At 45.5% G+C, this 22,281-nt stretch overlaps 1 protein-coding gene across 1 annotated transcript in view; it reads left to right on the top strand.

Annotated features, from left to right (window-relative positions):
* Window positions 1-21,709, top strand: part of hs2st1 (heparan sulfate 2-O-sulfotransferase 1) — a 106,413-nt gene extending 84,704 nt beyond the window's left edge. Inside the window, exons 4-7 of the mRNA XM_033029010.1 lie at window positions 6,653-6,791; window positions 12,519-12,616; window positions 20,450-20,607; window positions 21,406-21,709. Coding sequence (XP_032884901.1) covers window positions 6,653-6,791; window positions 12,519-12,616; window positions 20,450-20,607; window positions 21,406-21,632 — 622 coding nt within the window. The 3' untranslated portion in view covers window positions 21,633-21,709. The remainder of the gene's footprint in view (window positions 1-6,652; window positions 6,792-12,518; window positions 12,617-20,449; window positions 20,608-21,405) is intronic.
* Window positions 21,710-22,281: the final 572 nt, after the last annotated feature.

Here is a 22,281-nt window from a genome sequence, read left to right as displayed (position 1 = left end):
GCCCCACACTCCCTCTCCCGCTGCCCCGGACCCCCCCCTCCCTCTCCCCGCTGCCCCGGGCCCCCCACTCCCTCTCCCCGCTGCCCCGTTCCCCGCACCCCCTCTCCCCGGGCCCCCACTCCCTCTCCCCGGGCCCCACACTCCCTCTCCCCGCTGCCCCGATCCGCGCACCCCCTCTCCCCGGGCCCCACACTCCCTCTCCCCGGGCCCCACACTCCCTCTCCCCGGACCGCTCACTCCCTCTCCCCGCTGCCCCGGGCCGCGCACTCCCTCTCTCCGGGCCCCGGGCCCCACACTCCCTCTCCCCGCTGCCCCGGACCCCACACTCCCGCTGCCCCGGGCCCCGCACTCCCTCTACCCGGGCCCCACACTCCCTCTCCCCGCTGCCCCGGGCCCCGCACTCCCTCTCCCCGCTGCCCCGGGCCCCACACTCCCTCTCCCCTCTCCCGCTGCCCGGACCCCACACTCCCTCTCCCCGCTGCCCCGGACCCCACACTCCCTCTCCCCGCTGCCCCGGGCCCCGCACTCCCTCTCCCCGCTGCCCCGGGCCCCACACTCCCTCTCCCCTCTCCCCCGCTGCCCCGGACCCAACACTCCCTCTCCCCGCTGCCCCGGAACCCCCACACTCCCTCTCCCCGCTTGCCCCGGACCCCACACTCCCTCTCACCCGCTGCCCCGGACCCCACACTCCCTCTCCCCCGCTGCCCCGGCCCACACAACTCCCTCTCCCGCTGCCCCGGGCCCCACACTCCCTCTCCCCGCTGCCACGGGCCCCACACTCCCTCTCCCCGCTGCCCCGGGCCCCGCACTCCCTCTCCCCGCTGCCCCCGGGCCACGCACTCCCTCTCCCCACTGCCCCGGGCCCCGCACTCCCTCTCCCCGCTGCCCCGAGGCCCCGCACTCCCCTCTCCCCCGCTGCCCCGGGCCCCGCACTCCCTCTCCCCGCTGCCCCGGGCCCCACACTCCCTCTCCCCGGGCCCCACACTCCCTCTCCCCGGGCCCCACACTCCCTCTCCCTGGGCCCCACACTCCCTCTCCCCTGTCCCCACACTCCCTCTCCCCGCTGCCCCGGGCCCCGCACTCCCTCTCCCCGCTGCCCCGGGCCCCGCACTCCCTCTCCCCGCTGCCCCGGGCCCCGCACTCCCTCTCCCCGCTGCCCCGGGCCCCACACTCCCTCTCCCCGCTGCCCCGGGCCCCACACTCCCTCTCCCCGCTGCCCCGGGCCCCACACTCCCTCTCCCCACTGCCCCGGACCCCACACTCCCTCTCCCCGCTGCCCCGTGCCCCACACTCCCTCTCCCTGCTGCCCCGGGCCCCACACTCCATCTCCCCGCTGCCCCGGGCCCCACACTCCCTCTCCCCGCTGCGGAAACAAAGATCCGATCTTTGGCCGGAAGCAAGATGGCGGAACAAGATGGCGGGGGCAGGTTGCTAAAATGGGTCCTATAATCACCCATGAATCTGCCCATGAGCGTACTACACGTTTGCGTGAGAGTAACCCATCTTGCTCTGCTCTAAGATCTTTGATTTTTACTACTTCTTATCGAGTCCACACACAAGATTAGAAGTTGTTCAGCCAGAGCTGAACACACTTCTCGGCATCTGCATACAATGGTATCTGTCTTGTGCGTGGTGGTGGAAAGATTGGTGAAAACAGGGCCGCGATGTGAACGCTCTTTCCTTGACCCCCCCTTTCCTTGTCTCCTCCATTGTCAGAGTGAGGTTGAACACAAATTGGAGGAACAGCATCTCATATTTCGCTTGGGCAGCTTACAGCCCAGTGGTATGAGTATTGACTTATCTCACTTCAGGTAGCTCTGGCATTCCTTCTCTCGCTCTCTCTCGTGCGCTCTCTCTCGCGCGCTCTCTCTCTCTCTCTCTCTCTCGTTTCCTTTATAATTGTTACTTTTTTGCATATCTTTCATTATTCTTTATCTCTCCACATCGCTGTCTATATCTCTTGTTTCCCTTATCCCTAACCAGTCTGAAACATCACCCATTCCTTCTCTCCAGAGATGCTGCCTGTCCCGCTAAGTTACTCCAACTTTTTGTGTCTATCTTAAGTTTATTGTCATATCCACAACTGTGGAGAGGTACAGGTACAATGAAAACTTTATTTACCTTCTGAATGGGGTCCTGTAACAAAGATCTGGAGGGACATGCACATGGTTGATTAAAAGTACTGGTACAGATTGAGAAGGTGGTGATAAAAGCATAATGGGCATGTCCCACTTTGGCGACTCTTTAGGCCAGGGGTCGGCAGCCTTGTTCTGCATAGGGGCCGGGACGCATGTCTGTGAGCGGATGGCGGGCCACATCTATCATGTGTATCATGGATCCTACCCCCATCCCGCCCCGGATGGCAGGCATCAAATCACATGTTTACATAGATCCCACCCCTTCGAGGACCCCACCCAGAGCACTGGCCCCCTAGTTACTCACTCATCCCCGGCCTATTGACAACCCCGATCCCGGCAGTCAAGCCCAGACACAGAGGAGCTCGGCCGTGCTTGACGTTCGATGCTGTTCGGCGGTGCTTGCTGCTGCTCGGTGGCTCTGCCAATAGGCCGCCAGTGCAGGCCTCCTTTCGCCACGGCCTCAGGCCCAGAAGGTACCAGAGATGATGGAAGTCTGCGGGCCGGATGAACACGGGGGGGAAAAATACGCCTACGGGCAGGATGATTTTGGGCCCGTAGGTTGCAGACCCCTGCTTTAGGCGACTGCCAGGGACTAGTTTTAATGGAATTCACCTACGACTTCTGGCGACAACCCACGACAGCACCTATGATAACAAAAATTGTCGCCACTGTCGCTGAAAGATTTTCAGCATGTTGAAAATGTTGTGGCCCAAAAAATTGCCTAAGTGGGACAGACCCCTTAGGAGTTCTGGACTTTATAATTAAGGTTCAGTTTTATAATTGTAACACGTACTGTGGTTCAGTGAATGCATTGTTTTGCATCCTATCAGATAAATATATATACATAAATATAATCGTCAAGCTCAAGATGGAGCAAAAGGGAAGATACAGAGTGCAGAAATACCCAAAGTGCATGTTGGATTTTCCGATTGTTTGCCGTTTTTCTGGGTCACTGGGTCTTTGAGAACGCAAATATTTAAATCTAATTCCAGTGCATGATTTTGAACTCTCACCATGTGTTTGACACTCAGCAGGTGGTTAATTGTCATAGGTCATAAGTGACGGGAGCAGAATTAGGCCATTCGGCCCATCAAGTCTATTCCGCCATTCAATCATGGCTGATCTATCTCTCATTCTCCTGCCTTCTCCGCATAACCCCTGACACCCCTGATTGTGTTGAACCAGATCACCTTCTTGACTCACAAGTGATGGGGCATAAATGTCAGGGTCTTGCTGGTAATTCTTTGTGATGTTATTTAGCCATTTAAAACAATATAAGAGTAATTTTTAAGTCAATATAAATTGTATTGTGATCCAACTGGCTACTAATACATTCTGGGTCGGCAACAGTTGACATCCAGTGTGCTTATAAATGTCTGGCTCAGTTCCAGATTGAGTAGTTCTCAAGCAATCCAAGTGGATGCTGATCAATACGCTCCCTGTATGGCTATAAAGCTGCTATTGAGACTAACTACATCTTGTTAACATGGTGGCTGCCTTCACTGTGAATGCAAAAGTTATTTGGGGATCTGTAGGCTGCTATTTATCTTCTGATTATTAATGATTATGACCAGTTTCTCAAAATACAAAATAGGTTTCAAATTTAAATGACATTGTCTCTTTGAAATGTGTATGTTTGTTAGATAATCTCCAATCAGTGAAGAGGCACACAAGGTGCTGGAGTAGCTCAGCAGGTCAGGCAGCATCTCTGGAGAACATGGATAAGTGATGTTTCTGTAGAGAGGTCCTGACCAGAGACGTCACCTATCCATGTTCTCCAGAGATGTTGACCGACCTGCTGATTTACTCCGGCACTTAATGTCCTTTTGTGTATTAACCAGCATCTGTAATTCTTTGTTTCTACATTCTCCCTTTGGTAAAACTATTTTGACACTCTAACAGGGATTTCCCCTCAGGTAATTGGCTTTTAAATCACCCAGAAGACCTCAGAGTGCAATTATACTGCACGATTCGAGGAAACCACACTTTGGTTGGTGAATCTGCCCCACTTCTTGAGGTTTGTATCTTTAAGTTGATACCACATGGAAATAAAAGAAATGCTTCAGCAGTCTAGGTGATTCCTCAAATCTGATCTTATCATTGCTGATGAACAATGGCATTCTCTTAGATTTTTAGAAAGTTTCCTGGCTGTTAAACATATTACATCACAGTTGACATTTTGGTGACACCAGTTTAGTGACACATTAATATAGTGGAATTATCTAACACAACAGTTGTTGAAACTGTTGCCCTACCTATTACAAATGAAGACAGACACAAAATGCCGGTGTCAAATTATGGGTGACGTTTTGGGTTGAGATCCTTCTTCAGACTGAAGAAGGGTTTCGGCCCAAAACATCACCCATTCCTTCTCTCGGGAGATGCTGCCTGTTCAGCTGAGTTACCCCAGCATTTTGTGTCTATCTTCGGTGTAAACCAGCAACTGCAGTTCCTTCCTACACTATTACAAATGATCTCTCCTTAAGCTTTGAAGTGAATTGTACGTTTATTTATTTTGAATTAGAAGTTCTAGCACAGCGGTGAAATGCAGTCACTGGTATACAGTGTAATAAAGCAAGCAGCGCTGAATTTGGAATACTTTGGAACAAATCTTGGATATGCATCATAAAATTAAAGCCATTCAGGAAGTTGCCTTCAATAACCTCGCTTTATTATGCGTTATTTTGCAAGTGAGTGCAGAATATTCTGCCTGATGTGTGAATAAATGCCTTTTAATTTTATTTTCTATCAATAGTTTTTTTCCTGTAGGTGCAAAATTCTAGCAAAAGTATATACATTTGATTAAAAAAAGACACAGTGCTGGCATAACTCGGCTAGTCAGGCAGCATCCCTGGAGGATGTGGATAAGTGACGTTTCGTGTCGAGACGCATCACGTCCATGTTCTCCAGAAATGCTGACTGACCTGCTGAGTTGCTCCAACACTTTGTGTCCTTTTGTGTAAACCAGCATCAGCAGTCCCTTGTTTCTAACTCTGTAGTTTTCGTGCTGCTTCTACTTTGACTAAGTGATCATTGTTCATTTGTGATATTCGAGTACTGTTGTTTTGTGATAGTGGGTGTATCATGGTTAAAGCTAATCCCATGCCTGTGGACATCCGACCCTGGACTATGATCACTTAGGATGAGGTGGATATTATTAGTGCTGCAGTGTTCTGCAGAACTTATCAGATAATTTGACAGCAAATGGAGCTTGTACCTGTGGCATTTTGAGATCATGTGATGTAGCTGCGTGTTGCACTAAATTATTGAGGCATAAGAAACGTTATGACTGCACGGTTTCCCCTATTAGGATGGTTTTGCTGTAACTTGGAAAGAACTGGTAATAAAGAAAAGGAGGTTTCTTGTCTGCTGGAAACGGACCAAAGAGACAGGAGCAGAACAGATGTGCTTGGCGGGTTTCCTTTCATTGATGTCGATGGAATGAATTATTTTCATTTTCATTAATAAAGATTTGCATTGTTTCCAGTTGAAACCATTTCCTTTAGTGATTTCGTGAGACATAAAGATTTTTAACTGAAATTCTCTTGGTTTATATAAAAGCAGATTGAGGTCTGGTTCTGTAGTTTTATAAAGCAAGTTTGGTTTAGGTAACATGTTTGCAATGCACATTATTAATGTTGTAGTCAGTCATTGTTATTAGAACAATGCACAATACTCGTAAATAGAAATTTCTGTAAAAATTAATACCACTGCCATCTTTTCCAATTTCTTAATCTAAAATGTAGATATAGTAGGTTGCTTTAATGCATATGTAAATTTTTATCAGTTTTGTTGTGATTGTAGTCAGCAGCAGTTGTAAACCCAAAGCAATATTGTGTTAAATGGTTCTTTTTTTCTGTTTTAACGACTATTTGTAATCACTGCCCAGTCCATCATCGGCTCTAACCTTCCTTCCATCGAGGGGATTTATCGCAGTCGCTGCCTCAAAAAGGCTGGCAGTATCATCAAAGACCCACACCATCCTGGCCATACACTCATCTCCCTGCTACCTTCAGGTAGAAGGTACAGGAGCCTGAAGACTGCAACAACCAGGTTCAGGAATAGCTACTTCCCCACAGCCATCAGGCTATTAAACCTGGCTCGGACAAAACTCTGATTATTAATAACCCATTATCTGTTATTTGCACTTTATCAGTTTATTATTCATGTGTGTATATATTTATATTATGGTATATGGACACACTGATCTGTTTTGTAGTAAATGTCTCCTATGTTCTGTGTGCTGAAGCAAAGCAAGAATTTCATTGTCCTATCAGGGACACATGACAATAAACTCACTTGACACTTGATTCCATTAGAACCGCTGAGAAAGTGGTGTAACGCAATGGAATACATTTAGAAAATATATAATGTTCTTGCCAGAAATATTGAATGTTTCAATATTGAAAGCATTGAACTATTGAAACATTGAATATATCAGCATTGAAGATAAGGTTTACCCCACATTGAAAATTGAAATAACCTTGTAATATGTCTTCTGCCTATTACTGCAGGTATGGTGTGAAAAAGAAACCCATATACGTAAATGTAATCCGAGACCCTATTGAAAGACTGGTGTCCTACTACTATTTTCTACGCTTTGGTGATGACTACAGGCCAGGACTAAAGAGAAGAAAGCAAGGAGATAAAAAGGTAAAATTGTTTCGAGAGAGAATTAGATTTAGCTCTTGGGGCCAAAGGGGAAAAGCAGGAATGGGGGACTGGTTTTAGATCAGCCATGATCCTATTGAATGGCGGTGCTGGCTTGAAGGGCCGAATGGCCTACTCCTGCACCTATATTTCTTTGTTTCTATGAATCTGTGAATATAATCCTGACAGTACCGAGCAAGATAAAGATGTTTAAAAAGCAAAATGTAATGGACAATGACAGAATGCTGCAACATCGAACTTTTTCAAGTTTGATTCCAGAAATTAAATAACTTTATAACTTAGTTATTTGGTTGAAAATGAATATTTTACACATTCTAGTCCTGTGGATGAGACGTCTTTGTCTTTAACCTTTGGATTTTGGGGATGGTTGGCGGGGTGCGAAGTGGGAAAATGAAAATGCCTACTGATAAGTATTAATCCTGGAAAGTGCTTCTGCAATAAGGGAGCTGCAGAAGAGGGAAATAATTTCAGGGAGTTAACAGATGGCATTGATCATATTACTAGTTAAGATGATTCTAGAGTGATTTTTTTTTTTTTTCCCCATCATCTGTCTCGTACAACTACCACAGCTTGCTCTACTGCACTGTTTTCATCGTGGGGGAATGTGAAGTGGGGAAATGCATTCACGGTGCCGATATTTCTATTTACCTTTTGCTTAATCTGATACTCTTACATGTTTTTCTTTAATTTCTATTGCAATACATGACCATTTTATGGGTCCATTGGGCATTACTGCAAATTAAGGAAATTAAATTAGGATTTGCTTGAAAGCATTGTGACTTTTGCATTTCAACAGCTGAGTCGTCTAGGTCAGAAAGCTCCAAATTTAATCTCTGCGCACTTGAAGTTAACTCGTTTCTGTCAGGTTAGAGTCGCCCAGTTAGAGTCTGGAAAATGGGTAATCCTCCCCTCCAGAGAGTCTGGATGAAAGTCGCCTGATGACAAGATCGGTTTCAGCTATGATCCCCACCAAAGTCAAACAGTCAGTCTAAGCTAGTCGTTCCAGGTGATTATTGGTGCCTAAGAGAGCCTGTGGGCTCAGTTGCCGAGAAACTAAATGTGAAAGAAACAACAGAAGTACCTTTCATTACACAGGAAAGTGGCACAGCACTTGACTAATACAAAATATTTGAAGAGTAGGTGCAATAATATTATGGAACCCATTTTGTATGTTGTTGGATATAATACACAGTATTGATATAACTTGGCTTGGGTTAGTTTAGTTTAGAGATACAGCGTGCAAACAGGCCCATCAGCCCACCGAGCCCAGGCCAACCAGCGATCACTCATACGCTAGTTCTATCCTACACAACACCCTGGTGACAATACACATAAGCCAATTGACCTGCAAGCCTGCACAGCTTTTGAGTGTGGGGGGAAACCAAAGTACCTGGAGAAAACCCACGCAGTCACAGGGAGAACATACAAACTCCGTGCAGACAGCGCACACAGTCAGGGTCAAATCTGGTTCTCTGGCACTGTAAGGCAGCAACCCTGCTACTGCGCTACTGATTAATCTGTTTTAGGTCATGGCTGAACAAATGTTTAGGATTGTAATGAAAACTTGCCTATTTTTTATCCAGGAAGACTTCAAACCATGTAATGGTTACTAACATGATTTTGGTTTAACATCTAATCAAAATGATGGCAAACCCAACAGTGCGGCACTCTCATAGTACAACACTGAGGTAGAGTGTGTCAGTATATTCCCCCTCCACCCCCCCAGCCTTTACATTTACTGCTTCTGAGCGGGTTAGAGTCCATAATCACAAGGAGATGATAAAAGGGGAGAAGACTGAGCAAAATTACACTTCTAAAACCTTTGTTTCAGTTCATTTGTCCTATTCTTGTTGGACCTCAATTTCCAGTTCTATGCTTGACACTTATGAATTGGGGACAAAAAAGTAATGGGACACTAAATACCTGAATATTACATCAAATAGAGATGACACTGCATAACTCAATAATAATAATAATAATAACTTTATTTATAAAGCACTTTAAACAACTACAGTTGCCACAAAGTGCTGTACATGAGAACTCATGAACAAAAAGCTATTACAAACAATTAAAAACCATTAAAAACCGTAAAACGAAGGACTATAAAAACACACTAAAAATTAAAAGACATTAAAAGCACTAAAAACAGGAGCAATGCCTCAGCCAGTGTCGAAAGCCAAAGAATAAAAATGTGTTTTTAGGGAGGATTTGAAGATGGACAGTGAGGGGGCCTGTCTGATGTGCAGCGGCAAGGTGTTCCAGAGTGCCAGAGCAGCAACAGAAAAGGCTCTATCCCCTCTGAGCTTCCGCTTAGACCTTGGTACCTCAAGGAGCAGCTGATCAGCTGACCTGAGGCACCGGGCAGGAGCATATAGGTGGAGCAGCTCAGAGAGGTAAGGCGGGGCGAGCCCATTCAACGATTTAAAAACAAATAAAAGAATTTTGAAATGAACTCGAAAGTGCACTGGGAGCCAGTGTAGGGAGGCCAAAATTGGCGTAATGTGCTCCCTCTTTCGAGTTCCAGTCAAAAGGCGAGCGGCAGCATTTTGAACAAGCTGGAGACGAGCCAATGAAGCTCGTGCGACTCCAGAGTAGAGTGCGTTACAGTAATCCAGCCTAGATGTAATAAAGGCATGGATTACTGTTTCAAAATGCTCCCGCTCGAGAATGGGCTTCACCTTTGCCAGCTTCCTTAGGTGAAAGAAGCTGGACTTAACCACCGCGCCTATTTGTTTGTCTAGTTTAAAATCACCGTCCATCCTAAAACCCAGGTTCAAGACGGTTGGCTTTACAGACAATGCCAGTGGACCCAAGTCAACAAAGGGAGGTTCACGGCAGCCATTGGGGCCAAACAAAATCACCTCTGTCTTCTCTTCATTAAGTCCCAGAAAGTTTAAGGCCATCCAGGACTTAATGTCCTCAAGACAAGACAGAAGTGATTTTAGAGAATAGTCTTCTTCTTTCCTGAGTGGCATATATAACTGGCTATCATCTGCATAAAAGTGAAAGGAGATGCCATGCCTTCTTAAAATTGAGCCCAGAGGAAGTAGGTATAAGGAGAAGAGCAGGGGCCCTAAAATTGAGCCCTGTGGAACCCCATATACCAAGGGAGTGGAGGAGGATTCAAAGCCAGCAAGGCTTACACACATGGTTCTGTCTGCCAAATAGGACTTGAACCATCCCAGGGCACTGCCACAAATGCCCACTTGGTGCTGTAGTCTGGAAATTAAAATTCCATGGTCCACTGTATCGAAGGCAGCAGATAGGTCCAGCAAGACAAGAACCACATAATTACCTGAGTCGTTTGCCAGGAGGATGTCGTTGAAGACCCTTAGCAGAGCCGACTCTGTGCTATGCATTGGTGGAACTCAAGGTGGAAATAACCAGATTGTGCCATAAGGTTAATCCCTTTAACTCCCTTTTATTGATTCCTCTGTTTCTCTGTATGTTTTTTGTAGAAGCGTGAGATATTGTAGGTTTAAAGAAAATTCAAGGTTGATCTTGGGGTATGATTCAGGTTTTAATTCCATCAGAGCATATCTTCCAAAATCAAAGTTAAAATTTGGATTTAGTGCCTTGAAATTAATCGGTTTCCTTATCAATATTGTAAATAGCTGGAAAGTGATTTTTTTGAAGATGCTGAAAATCTGAAACAATAGAATATAGTGGAAAACCTCACAGGTCAGGCAGCATCAGAGGTAAGAGAAACAGTCTGCGACTTGGTTCTTAACCACTGCAGACACGAAAGGTTAACTGTTTCTCTCTCCACAAAAGCTGCCTGCTCAGAGTTTTGCCAGCATTTTATGAATTTGTTCAAATAACTGGACAAGGTTCATTAAAGCCAGAGCTGTTTATCTGCAGATGGAAAATGTATTGTTCATTCAAGAGAGTTTATTGTCATGTGCCCCAGATAGGACAATGAAATTCTTGCTTTGCTTCAGCACAACAGAACATAGTAGGCATGAACACAGAACAGATTAGTGTGTCCATATACCATTATATAAATATATACACACATGAATAAATAAACAGATAAAGTGCAAATAAACACATAATGGGCTATTAATGTTCAGAGTTTTGTTTGAGTTGAGTTTAATAGCCTGATGACTGTGGGGAAGCTATTCCTGGACCTGGACATTGCAGTCTTCAGGGTCCTAGAAGGTCGCAAAGTTCCCAGGCAGATCAGAACAGTGGTAGGGTTGAGAATCAGAATGGTATGCATGCAGGCTCAGCATCGTTCCTGCAGTCCGAGCATAGGTGATCCAGATAGTTCACTCCCCAATCTGTGCTTGGTTTTTCTAATGTAAAGGAGGCCATATTCTGAACATCGAGCGCAGTAGACAAGAATGGAAATAAATAGCTGCTTCATCTTCAATTTGGGCCCCTGAATGGTGGGAACAAAAGAGGTGACTGGACAGATCATAGAGTACAGAAATAGGCCCTTCAGCCCATCACGTCCATGCCAATATTTTTGTCCATTTGCACTAAACCCATTTTCCCGTATTAGGTCTATTCCTCTTTGCCTATTTCATATCTAAATGTCTCTTGCAATTTTTATCTAACCACCATCTCCTTTGGCGCAAGTGGAAGATGTTTACCACTGTATTCATTCAACTGAAGATTCCCTTCAAATACCCTTTAAAACTAGACTCCTTCCTCGCACCTTAAACACATGGCTTCTTGTTGTTGATACCCCCACCATGATGAAAGGAATATCTACCCTATCTATTAGTTGCATGGGAAAGTGCCATGGTGAGTGGGCTAGGGAGTGGTCTCTGCAAAATGCAGAAAGGGGAAGATGGTGGGATCATGTTGGAGCTGGGGGAAATTGCAAAGGGCAAGGTATTACGGTACAGTTCCTTATGGAGGTAGAATGATTTAACAAGGATAGTAATTCCCAATAACAATTATGGTCTTCATTCTAGAATCATTGAATTTTCACAAGACCCATGGGTAATCCAAAGGCAAAGACAAAGAGGAGTTAGTCAGAGGGTGGTGAATCTATGGAATTCATTGCTGCAGATGGCAATGAAGGCCAAGACATTGGGTATTTTTAAAGTGGAAGTTGATAGGTTTGTGATTAGTCGAGGCTGCAAAGGTTAAAGGGAGAGGGCAGGAGTGTGGGATTGAGAGGGGGAAATAGTTTGGCCACGATTGAATGGTGGAATAGAGTCGATGGGCCGAATGGCCTCATTCTGCTCCTGTGTCTTGAGCTCCCTCGATACAATGATAGTAAACTCACCGTTTGATAAATGTACACTGCTTCACAAATGAAATTGTCTGGGAATTTAACAAAGTTATTTAGCAAAACTGATACCGTTGTATGAAAGAGTAGCAGGTTAATGAAATATTTTCAAACAGTAGTTTGAAATTTTTTTTTAAAGCTCCACGGGGAAAATTAGGATTGTGTTGTGAGTGCCTGCACCATAATCATTTATTGCAGTGATTTACTCGATGTGTGGTTACTTGTAGCATGTTGAAATTTAATTGTGTTAACGATTGTGTGTCCGAATCTCTACAGATTGCACTACTGACTTTGACATCGTGTGGTTTCTGAAGCATTGGTTTGAAAGTTTGTATTGACTGGCAGTACTTATTTCTGCTTGTCCTAAATTGACTGCCAGTACTTATTTCTGCTTGTTCTGATTTACTGGTGGCTTGCAGCAATTTCTTTTCTTTTTCTCCCCCCTTCCCCAACCCCCACTCCAGACGTTTGATGAATGCGTTGCAGCTGTTGGGTCAGACTGTGCTCCAGAGAAACTTTGGCTTCAGATTCCTTTCTTTTGTGGCCACAGCTCCGAATGTTGGTAGGTACAATGGAAAAATTGCAATTTGTAAACCTAATGTAAATAAAATGCACATTTGCTATTTATTACGTTTCATTTGGCAAAACATGTACCACATCATTATAGACATAATAATTTATGGAAAATATTTTTAAAACATGCGTTATAAATTCATTTTACAAAGAGTGAAGTTTAAAATGCAGCCTGGGCTGATGATGCTGAGAATTTATTTTCACTGTGGTGGTTGGCATGCCCACTGTTGATTAGTTTAGAGATACAGCGCAGAAACAGACCCTTGGGCCCACTGAGTCAGTGCCCACTTGTGATCCCCACACACTAACACTATGCTACACACACTGGGGACGATTTATATTTCATACCGAGCCAATTAGCCTACAAACCTGTACGCCTTTGTAGTGTGGGAGGAAACCGGAGCTTCCGGAGAAAACCCACGCGGTCACATGGAGAACGTACAAACTTTGCGCAGACAAGCACCCGTCGTCAGGATCCAACCCGGGTCTCTGGCGCTGTAAGGCAGCAACTCTATTGCTGCACCACTGCTGTTTAACAGTATGCTTGCCATAGTTTAGGTTTCTTTATAAGATTGGCGGGGGAAAAACAGCTATCGATGTGCGTTTAGCTAGCAAAATAACAGGAGGAATTATGGGTGAAGCGACAGATTTGGGACACTAGTGGTGGTGGATAAATGCAGATTTTATCAGATCAGGTGAGGATCTTGCATTGTTAATGTGGGTTACAATATTAATGTGTGTTGTTAATACACCAGAAAGAGTTTTTGCTCGATATATTACCATGGTTGGATAAAGGTAGGTGGGAGTTCTGAATGTAGACCAGTCTATCCAACAGAAGGTAGACAAAAATGCTGGAGAGACTCAGCGGGTGCGGCAGTCAGGATCAAACCCGGGTCTCTGGGGCTGTAAGGGAGCAACTCTACCGCTGCACCACTGTGCCGTCCGTTTCCAAATGATTTTAAAATAGCGTTGTATAAATTCTGGAAATAGGTAATGCATGTTTAATTCAGTGGGTCGGGCAGCATCTCTGGTGAAAATGGGTAAATGACGTTTTGGGTCGGAACCCGTCCTCAGGCTGAAAAAGGGTCCCAACCTAATACGTCACTTATCCATTTTCTCCAGAGATGCTGCCGAACCTGTTGAGTTAATTCAACACTTTGTGACTATCTTTCGTATAAACCAGCATCTGCAGTTCTCTTTTATTACATGGTATAAATTCTTGTTGGGATGTTTCCAGAATTGTAGTAGGGATTCTTCTGTAAAGGTAAGTTTAAATTGAACAATGATTTTACCCTCTCCAAGATACTACTATGTGAATTAGAATTTAGCTATTAAATCCAGCCAAATCTTTTGGTTGAAAACAATTCCCCAAGTCCCAAGCCTTTACGATGGCATGTAGAAAATAGGAAAGAACTGCAGAAGGTACACAAAACTCAGCGGGTGCAGCAGCATCTATGGAGCGAAGGAAATAGGCGACGTTTCGGGCCGAAACCCTTCTTCAGACTGATGGGGGGTGGGGAAAGAAAGAAGGAAAAAGGGAGCAGGAGGAGGAGCCCGAGGGCGGGCGGATGGGAGGGTGGGAGGAGACAGCTAGAGGGTGAAGGAAGGGGAGGAGACAGCACGGGCTAGCCAAATTGGGAGAATTCAATGTTGATGCCATAAGGACGCAAGGACCCCAGACGGAATATGAGGTGCTGTTCCTCCAATTTCCGCTGTTGCTCACTCTGGCAATGGAGGAGACCCAGGACAGAGAGGTCGGATTGGGAATGGGAGGGGGAGTTGAAGTGCTGAGCCACCGGGAGGTCAGGTAGGTTATTGCGGACTGAGCGGAGGTGTTCGGCGAAACGGTCGCCCAACCTACGCTTGGTCTCACCGATGTAAATCAGCTGACATCTAGAGCAGCGGATGCAGTAGATGAGGTTGGAGGAGATACAGGTGAACCTTTGTCGCACCTGGAACGACTGCTTGGGACCTTGAATGGAGTCGAGGGGGGAGGTGAAGGGACAGGTGTTGCATTTCTTGCGGTTGCAACGGAAAGTGCCCGGGGAGGGGGGTGGTGCGGGAGGGAAGGGAAGAATTGACGAGGGAGTTGCGGAGGGAGCGGTCTTTGCGGAAGGCAGACATGGGGGGAGATGGGAAGATGTGGCGAGTGGTGGGGTCACGTTGGAGGTGGCGGAAATGGCGGAGGATTATGTGTTGTATTTGCCGGCTGGTGGGGTGAAAGGTGAGGACCAGAGGGACTCTGCCCTTGTTGCGTGTGCGGGGATGGGGAGAGAGAGCAGTGTTACGGGGTATGGATGAGACCCTGGTGTGAGCCTCATCTATGGTGGCGGAGGGGAATCCCCGTTCCCTGAAGAACGAGGACATTTCCGATGCCCTGGTATGAAATGTCTCATCCTGGGAACAGATGCGGCGTAGGCGGAGGAATTGGGAGTAGGGGATGGAGTCTTTACAGGGGGCAGGGTGGGAAGACGTGTAGTCCAGATAGCCATGTGAGTCAGTGGGTTTGTAATGTATGTCGGTCAGGAGTCTGTCCCCTGCGATGGAGATGGTGAGGTCAAGGAATGGTAGGGAAGTGTCGGAAATCGAAAAGAACTGCAGATGCTGGTTTAAATCAAAGGTAGATAGAAAGTGCTGGAATAACTCAGCGGGACAGGCAGCATCTCTGGAGGGAAGGAATGGGTGACGCTTCGGGTCGAGACCAGTCTGAAGAAGGGTCTCGACCCGAAACGTCACCCATTCCTTCTCTCCAGAGATGCTGCCTATCCTGCTGAGTTACTCCAAAATTTTGGGTCTGCCTTGTAGAAAATAGGTCTTTTTTTTCAGTACATGCACATTCATACCTTAGAGCTGGTTTGATACCAATTGTATTAAACTAAAAATCACAGTGCGTAAAGAAGGGGGGGGAAAAAAAGCCTCTTTAGTCATGGTTTGTGTGACATGAAGCGTATTGTTGAGGTATCTTATTGTAAGTGGTGATATTTATTAGTATTACTGATGTCCAGGTTCTGGAGTCGGGTTGTGGCATCTGATGTGGCCACATGAAAGGAGGCCATGTGGCTCAGGAAACAAAGCAGGGTTAGTTTTTGTGTTCCACTGTATGACTTTTGCTTGTTCCTGCCCAATCCACATATATCCCTTGATTCATTGAACAACCAGAAATGATTGATCATTGTTTTAAATGCAATCTCTCACTGAGGCTCCACAGCTCTTCTGGAGAAGGAATGCCAAAGATTTGCTGCCACCTGGGCAAAGAGGTTTCTCCTTGATCAATGCTAAACGGCCCACGTATTTAAAGCTGTGACCTTTACTTCCAGACAAAGGAGAAATCCTCCACGAACCTACACTGTTGAGCCCGTGTATAATGCAATGAAGTGACCTTGAATTATTGGTTTGGTTTTGGATTGGATTCCTTTATTGTCATTCAGACCTTTCGGTCTGAACGAAATTTCGTTGCCTGCAGTCATACATATAATAATAAATAACAAAACATACAATAAACACAAATTAACATCCACCACAGTGAGTTCACCAGGCACCTCCTCACTGTGATGGAGGCAAAAGTCTTAAAGTCTTTGTGTCTTCCCACCTTGTTCTCCCTCTTGTTGAGTTGAGGCGATCCAGGCCTCCGATGTTGTGACCCCGCTGGATGTTGGTGAGTAAGTCCCGTGGCTCAACCGAGCTCTGCGAACGGGCCGGTTCAAGCTCCGTGGCCCGGGGTGGTAGAAGCTGCTGAAGATGCCGCCCTTCAGTCCAGCGGATGCAGCTGTAGTTGCGGGAGCTCCAGAAAACAGGTCACAAACCTGGGACCTGCTAGCTCCTGACGATGTCGTCCATTGGGTCCGCGGTCGAGCCCCGAATTCAGGTTGCCGCCGCCGGAACGCCGCCTCAGCCCCGAAGCCGGGCCATCGTCACCGGACGGCGGAACACCGCCACAGCTCCGAATTCGGCCAGCCTCGCGTTGGTAAGTCCTGGCTGGCTCTGCCTCCGTAGCCTCGAGGTCGGTCACAGTTGGAGGCCGCCAGCTCCGCCATTAGGCCTCAGCGCAGACGGAGGCAGAGAAGGGGGATACGACAAGAAAAAGTTGCATTCCCCCGAAGGAAGAGACTAAAAATCATGTTTCACCCCCCCACACACATATACACAACCTTATAAACTAAAATTTAACTAAAACAAGACAAAAAAAAACAACAAAAAAAGTAAAAACAGACGGACTGCAGGCGAGCCGCTGCTGTCAACAGCGCCGCCACTTCACTTCATTAGATGCAAGATGGTGCCCATGCCAGGCGACTCTGTACCAGTCACAGAAGTGGATCTGCAATCACGCATTAATATTACTCCACTCTTTTAGATCTCTACTCCAACAGCAGCTTTTCTTACTTTGCTCTTCTTAATCTTCTCTCAGATCTGTCCATTCTCTGACTCCCAGGACAAGCACCATCCTACCAACAACAGTCCTGAACTATTGCCTTTATGCTGACTGGTTAGCAGGCAACAAAAGCTTTTCACAGTACCTCTGTACACGTGACAATAAATTAAACTCAAGCTTCTGAACGCCAAAGCATTTAGGCCGAGCTTCCTCAATCCCTGCCTCACAGGGCAGATTTGCCATCCCAGGAATCAGTCTGGTGAATCTTCACTGCGTCACCATGTTCTCTTTTCAGTTTCACAGCCGATGCCCAAGTGTGGTTGAAGAAATCCCTGCCAATCTTTGACAGCTGGAAGTGTCTGAAAATGATGAGTTAAAACAGCTGTGGATGGATTGTACACTTGTCATGGGGACTTATTAAAGGATAACAAAGGGGCTGGTTGGAAAGGGCATGTAGCTGAAATGACTTCAAGATAAGTCTCTAGCTAGTCTCTTGCCTCTTGTTTGCCTGCTGCTAACAGGGCAATTATCTGCCACTCTGCTGCTTCGGTGGTCGCTCGTGAAAAGCCAGACATTGTCCTTTTTCCCCGGAAACATTTCAGAATAGTGGAATAAATTTAAACCAGCAGCAGCGTTTATTGTGGGGACAAATAAATGCCACATCTATTCCCTGCATTATGTTGGGAGAGGAGATAGATTCCATTTCACAATGCCATGCTCGCCTCCATTTGCTGCTGATTGTCCTTTGGCAATTTTTATACATCAGAGCGTTACTTTGCATCGCTTGGGGTCATTGAGGTCAGTTGGTACCCTACTCTCTGAGGCAAGAATGTGTAGGTGAGGCCAGAATCCTAGATCTGCACGCAATCTAGATTGGTACTTCAATCCTGTGAAGACTGTGGTGAACTACCCTTTAGGTAAATTTATACCCGAGGTTTAAGGTCATAAGTGATAGGAGCAGAATTGGGCCATTCGGCCCTTCAAGTCTACTCCGCCATTCAATCATAGCTGATCTATCTCTCCCTCCTAACCCCATTTTCCTGCCATCTCCCCATAACCCCTGACACCCGTACTAATCAAGTATAAAGCCTGTTGTAATGTTTTGGGTTAATGTTTAATGCCCTAAAATCCTATATATGCAGCAGCAGTTTTAATTTTGACAATGTTAGGGTGTAAATAAACTATCAAGAAATCACCACTTTGAGGGAAGATTTAATAGGAACCTGAGGGATAACCTTTTTTCACACCAAGGGTGGTGGGTGTATGGAACGAGCTGTCGGAGAGGTGGTTGAGGCAGGTACTATTGCAACGTTTAAGAAACATTTGGACAGGTACATGGATAAGACAGGTTTAGAGGGATATGGGTCATACACAGGCAGATGGGATGAGTGTAGATGGGACAGGTTGGTCGGTCTGAGCAAGATGGGCCGAAGGGCCTGCTTCCACATTGGATGTACGAAACTAAATGGAAAAAATGCAAGAAAAACTCAGTAGTCAGGCAGCACCTGCTGAAAAAGAATCTGGATCTGTGATACGTTGGCACAATATATGTTGATCTGTGTCTTTTAGGCCGACCTTTGGCTTCCATCTCCTACATTATCTTTAAACGAGTCTCGATCCAAAAAGTCACTTATCCACTTTCTTCAGAGATGCTTCCTGACTTGCTGAGTTAATCCAGCACTGTGTCATTTTGTGTGTAAAGGGCCTGTCCCACCAGCATGCGATTGCATGCGCCTAGCGCGACCGAACGTGGTCGCTTGAGGCGTACGGCCTCGCGGGGCCGGTCCCAATTCGAACCACAGAGGCGTATGGAGTTGTACGGGGCTGGTCCCGGCATCATACTCACCCATCAGCTGGGCAAGAGGCGGGCCGACTGAATTTGGACGTCGCACGGCGTCGGGCGGTGACGTCATCGCGCAACGGCACGCAGGGCGGTGACATCATCGCGCAACGCCATGTGCTAGGCGCACACCGTCAAGGTGCTGCGTACGCCAATCGAGGCGCTGCGTACAGCCTCAATGTGGCTGCGGGCCGACAGGCCGTTGTCGCACGGGATTTTTGGACAGTGCTAGATTTTTGGAGCCCCGCGCGATGTCGGGACCAGCCCCGCACAACTCCATACGCCTCCGCCGATCGAAGTGGGGCCGGCCCCGCGAGGCCGTACGCCTCAAGCGACCACGTTTGGTCGGGCTACACGCATGCTATATCATGCTGGTGGGACAGGCTCTTTAACCACCATTTGCAGTTCTTTGTTTCTACATCTTGTCTTTGAAGTGACAGGGTGTGGTGGCTGCACCTTTGACAAGCTGCATTGTTTACTTGTAGAGCTTGGGTAACAATTTACTGGTATCAAATCCTTTTTTTTTTTACTTAAAGGAAATGGGTATTAAGTTTTAACTGACTTAATCTACACATTGGTCTGATCACTTTTGTATTTGTAAATGTAGATGTATGGTTCATTTGAATAAAAACTTTAGTTTTATGAAAGTTGTTTATGCTTTTAACTGCAGACAATTTTAGACCAGCTAAAGTTCTAGCAGGTACACAAAAATGCTGGAGAAACTCAGCGGGTGCAGCAGCATCTATGGAGCGAAGGAAATAGGCAAACTTTCAGGCCAAAACCCTTCTTCTGTGTAAAAAAATTAATTGATATCAGTAAAGTTCTAGCATGTCAGTAAATTGCCCGTGGCCATGATTAAGCATCAGCTTTAAAACAAAACTTACTGGTTATATCCAGAAGGAATTCAACTTCACTGGTCATTGTCTTTTTAAAGTGTTTTTAAACATGTGCTGCAACAGTGTGATTTCACATCTTGAGCACAGCCAGAAGTTTAGACAGTAGTCACTCATGGGATATCACTGACTGTTCATACCATCAGTAGCAGCAAATGGGCCTTTTGTGCCAGTGGCTATTTTTGCAGAGATGTCTACATTGAGGGAGTTTTCTTTTTAATATAATTTTGCTTCTAGCCATGAATTTCAATATTTTTAGTTTGGTTAGGTATTGTACAACTCCAAAGTACATTCGGATATAATGTGCATTTTATTTCAAAACTGAGGAATTGCAGTTCTCCATGGGTTGTGTACTGATTGTAAATCTGCAGAAGGTACCCATGTCTTTTCACTGACCCTGCTAATAACCATCTGACTGAGAGCACTACAGAGTAGACTCCCTGGTGATCAGCAACAGCATTTGGTAGTGTGTCAGTAAACCTACGTGACTTCAAGGTCCAAGGCTACAAGTAAAGCTCGTTATTTGCCTTGGTGAAAAGAGTGGCACCTGTGACCTATTTCCTAAACACCACTGTTTTTAATAAGATTGTAACACAGTGACAGCACAGCATGAGATTAATTACCTGTCCTATTCTAGATGCAATTAAAGTGGGTGAGGATCTGCGGAAATCCTTCTCCTGTCTGTAGCCTACCAGCGATCATTACTCTTTGTCATTACAGGAATGTTGGAAGCAAATGGGCTTTGGAACAAGCCAAATACAACCTTGTTAACGAGTATCTCCTCGTCGGAGTAACTGAGGAATTGGAAGACTTCATAATGCTCCTGGAGGCAGTCTTGCCACGCTTCTTTAGAGGAGCTACAGAACTATACCGTACAGGTTAGTCAGAAAATGTTTCCTGCATGGATGTGCGCTGATACCTTGCTAATACAAAATATTCATCTGTTAATTCTAGAATTTTAGAACTCTGCTTTGGATATCGTTGAGATCATGAGTTGGATTCAGTTTCCCTGAATCGTATGCAAAAATAGAAAATGCTGAAAAGGCTCGATTAACTTGTTTCTTTTTCCAGTTCTGACAAAGGGTCATTAACTGTTTCTCATCATAGATGCTGCCTGACCTGAGTTTTTCCTTCATTTAGTGTTTTGTTTTTTTTTGCTTTAGATTTCAAAAATCAGTGTTTTCTTTTAATTTTCCCTTTGAGTCCTGACATGAAGAATAAATGTATCTTTAAAAAGGAATAGATGTTCGAGCTACTAATTTGTACTATTCCCCATTTTATTCCTGGGGCAGGTTTCTATTGATGGAATGAACTGGGATCTTCTATTAGGTGCAGTTACAACTAATAGTAACTAGGCAAAGTTTGTAAATACCAACATGCTGTTGAGTAGAGGTTTCACCGACTTGATGCTCCTGTCTCTGGCATTACAGTTAGTTCTAATGAGTGCTTAACCAGAGTTCTGCAGTGGAGAGGCACTAAAGGAAAAGCAGTCATCAGCTGTAGTTATTTTATTCAAAGAGACTGACACTGTATATAAAGGCCATTTCTTCCATGTATTTAGTAAGTGTGTATGATTTAGAACAGATGTAATCTTCGGAATTGATCAGTGTTCTGCATATTGATAAGTAAGAGCTCTTATGTTGTTTCCTTTGTTTCTTGATTTCCTCTTCAATCAGGAAAGAAATCTCATCTTCGAAAAACAGCAGAGAAGAAAATGCCTACGAAAGAAACCATAGCCAAACTGCAGCTGTCCGAGATCTGGAAAATGGAAAATGAGTTCTACGAGTTTGCCCTGGAACAATTTCAGTTTGTTAGAGCTCATGCAGTGAGAGAAAAAGATGGCGAACTTTACCTCCTTACCCAGAACTACTTGTTTGAAAAAATCTATCCGAAAGCAAATTGAACAGTTTTTACTAGAATTACCTGAGAAACTGCATCAAGAAATGTCTTTCTGCTGAATCGGTTGTAATCTTGGGGGGGGGGGAAACACGCCCAATTATTTTATTTTTTTTCCTTCCCCTTCCCCCCCCCCCCCCCCCCCCCCCCCCCCCCCAATGTCCAGAAATGGAAACTCTGCAGTTTGTATCAAATCTGCTGTGAGACATTTAATTCTGCAAAGATTTAATGAATCAATGGACACACGTGCAAGCAAAATCATTTACACAATATCCCAAATGTGTAGATGGCATTCTGTCATGATTACTGATCAAATTGTGGTATGTTTTAGGGATTCCTGTGTCTTGTAAACTTTTACCAGTAGAACTATTTTTACTAGGATGCTTTATAAAGTGTTTCAAAAGTATTGTAATTTCGGAGTAAGATCAAGGATAAAGTGCTGTAAATATTGCACATTTTCAGTGTTTGGACCAAAAGGTTACAAAAGGTTTGAAGTATTTATTTTGCGCCAGTTTTGTTAAAGGTGGTGTTATTGAAAACGTCCCATCCAACATGCTGTGCATCCTTTTGTTCGATACTTTTCAATTTGTAGACTCAAATCCTCCTCACTTATTTGTATCATGCAAAGTAATATTGAGGAGATCAAGAACAAATGT

The sequence above is a fragment of the Amblyraja radiata genome, chromosome 10 (assembly GCF_010909765.2).
Source record: "Amblyraja radiata isolate CabotCenter1 chromosome 10, sAmbRad1.1.pri, whole genome shotgun sequence".
NCBI lineage: Eukaryota > Metazoa > Chordata > Chondrichthyes > Rajiformes > Rajidae > Amblyraja > Amblyraja radiata.
Note: the sequence above shows the minus strand (reverse complement) of the source record. Positions and strands in the feature narration are given on the sequence as shown.